The sequence below is a fragment of the Apaloderma vittatum genome, unplaced genomic scaffold, assembly GCF_000703405.1.
Source record: "Apaloderma vittatum isolate BGI_N311 unplaced genomic scaffold, ASM70340v1 scaffold32943, whole genome shotgun sequence".
In the NCBI taxonomy this organism is placed as follows: Eukaryota; Metazoa; Chordata; class Aves; order Trogoniformes; family Trogonidae; genus Apaloderma; species Apaloderma vittatum.
In genome coordinates, this window is record NW_009707980.1 from 1,848 (window position 1) to 2,098 (window position 251).

The 251-nt window shown below is 59.0% G+C and overlaps 1 protein-coding gene across 1 annotated transcript in view; it reads right to left on the reverse strand.

Moving 5' to 3' along the window:
• The window catches only part of SLC37A2 (solute carrier family 37 (glucose-6-phosphate transporter), member 2), a gene marked incomplete at its 5' end in the record, with an annotated part of 5,651 nt that overhangs the window by 1,333 nt on the left and 4,067 nt on the right, over positions 1 to 251 (reverse strand). Inside the window, one exon of the mRNA XM_009866399.1 lies at positions 33 to 81. Within this exon, the coding sequence (XP_009864701.1) occupies positions 33 to 81 (49 nt within the window). The remainder of the gene's footprint in view (positions 1 to 32; positions 82 to 251) is intronic.

The window sequence follows — 251 nt, forward strand, 5'->3', positions numbered from 1 at the left end:
ACGGGGCCCGGTTGCGCCGAGGAGTTCCTCACCTATTGACGTGCCAATGCCGTTCTGGCCGATGTGATTATACAGGAACAGCTGGAAAAGAAACATGAGACAAGCCAGTTACGGTTATCCCAGCTGTTTTCCCAAACGTTTTCCCTGCAGCAGCACCCCGGGGACAGGACGGAGAAGGTGGGGACCTGAATTATCGCCGGCGCCGAGCTTCGCAGCCCCCCCGCCTCTCCCCCTCTGCGTTTGAAGAGGAG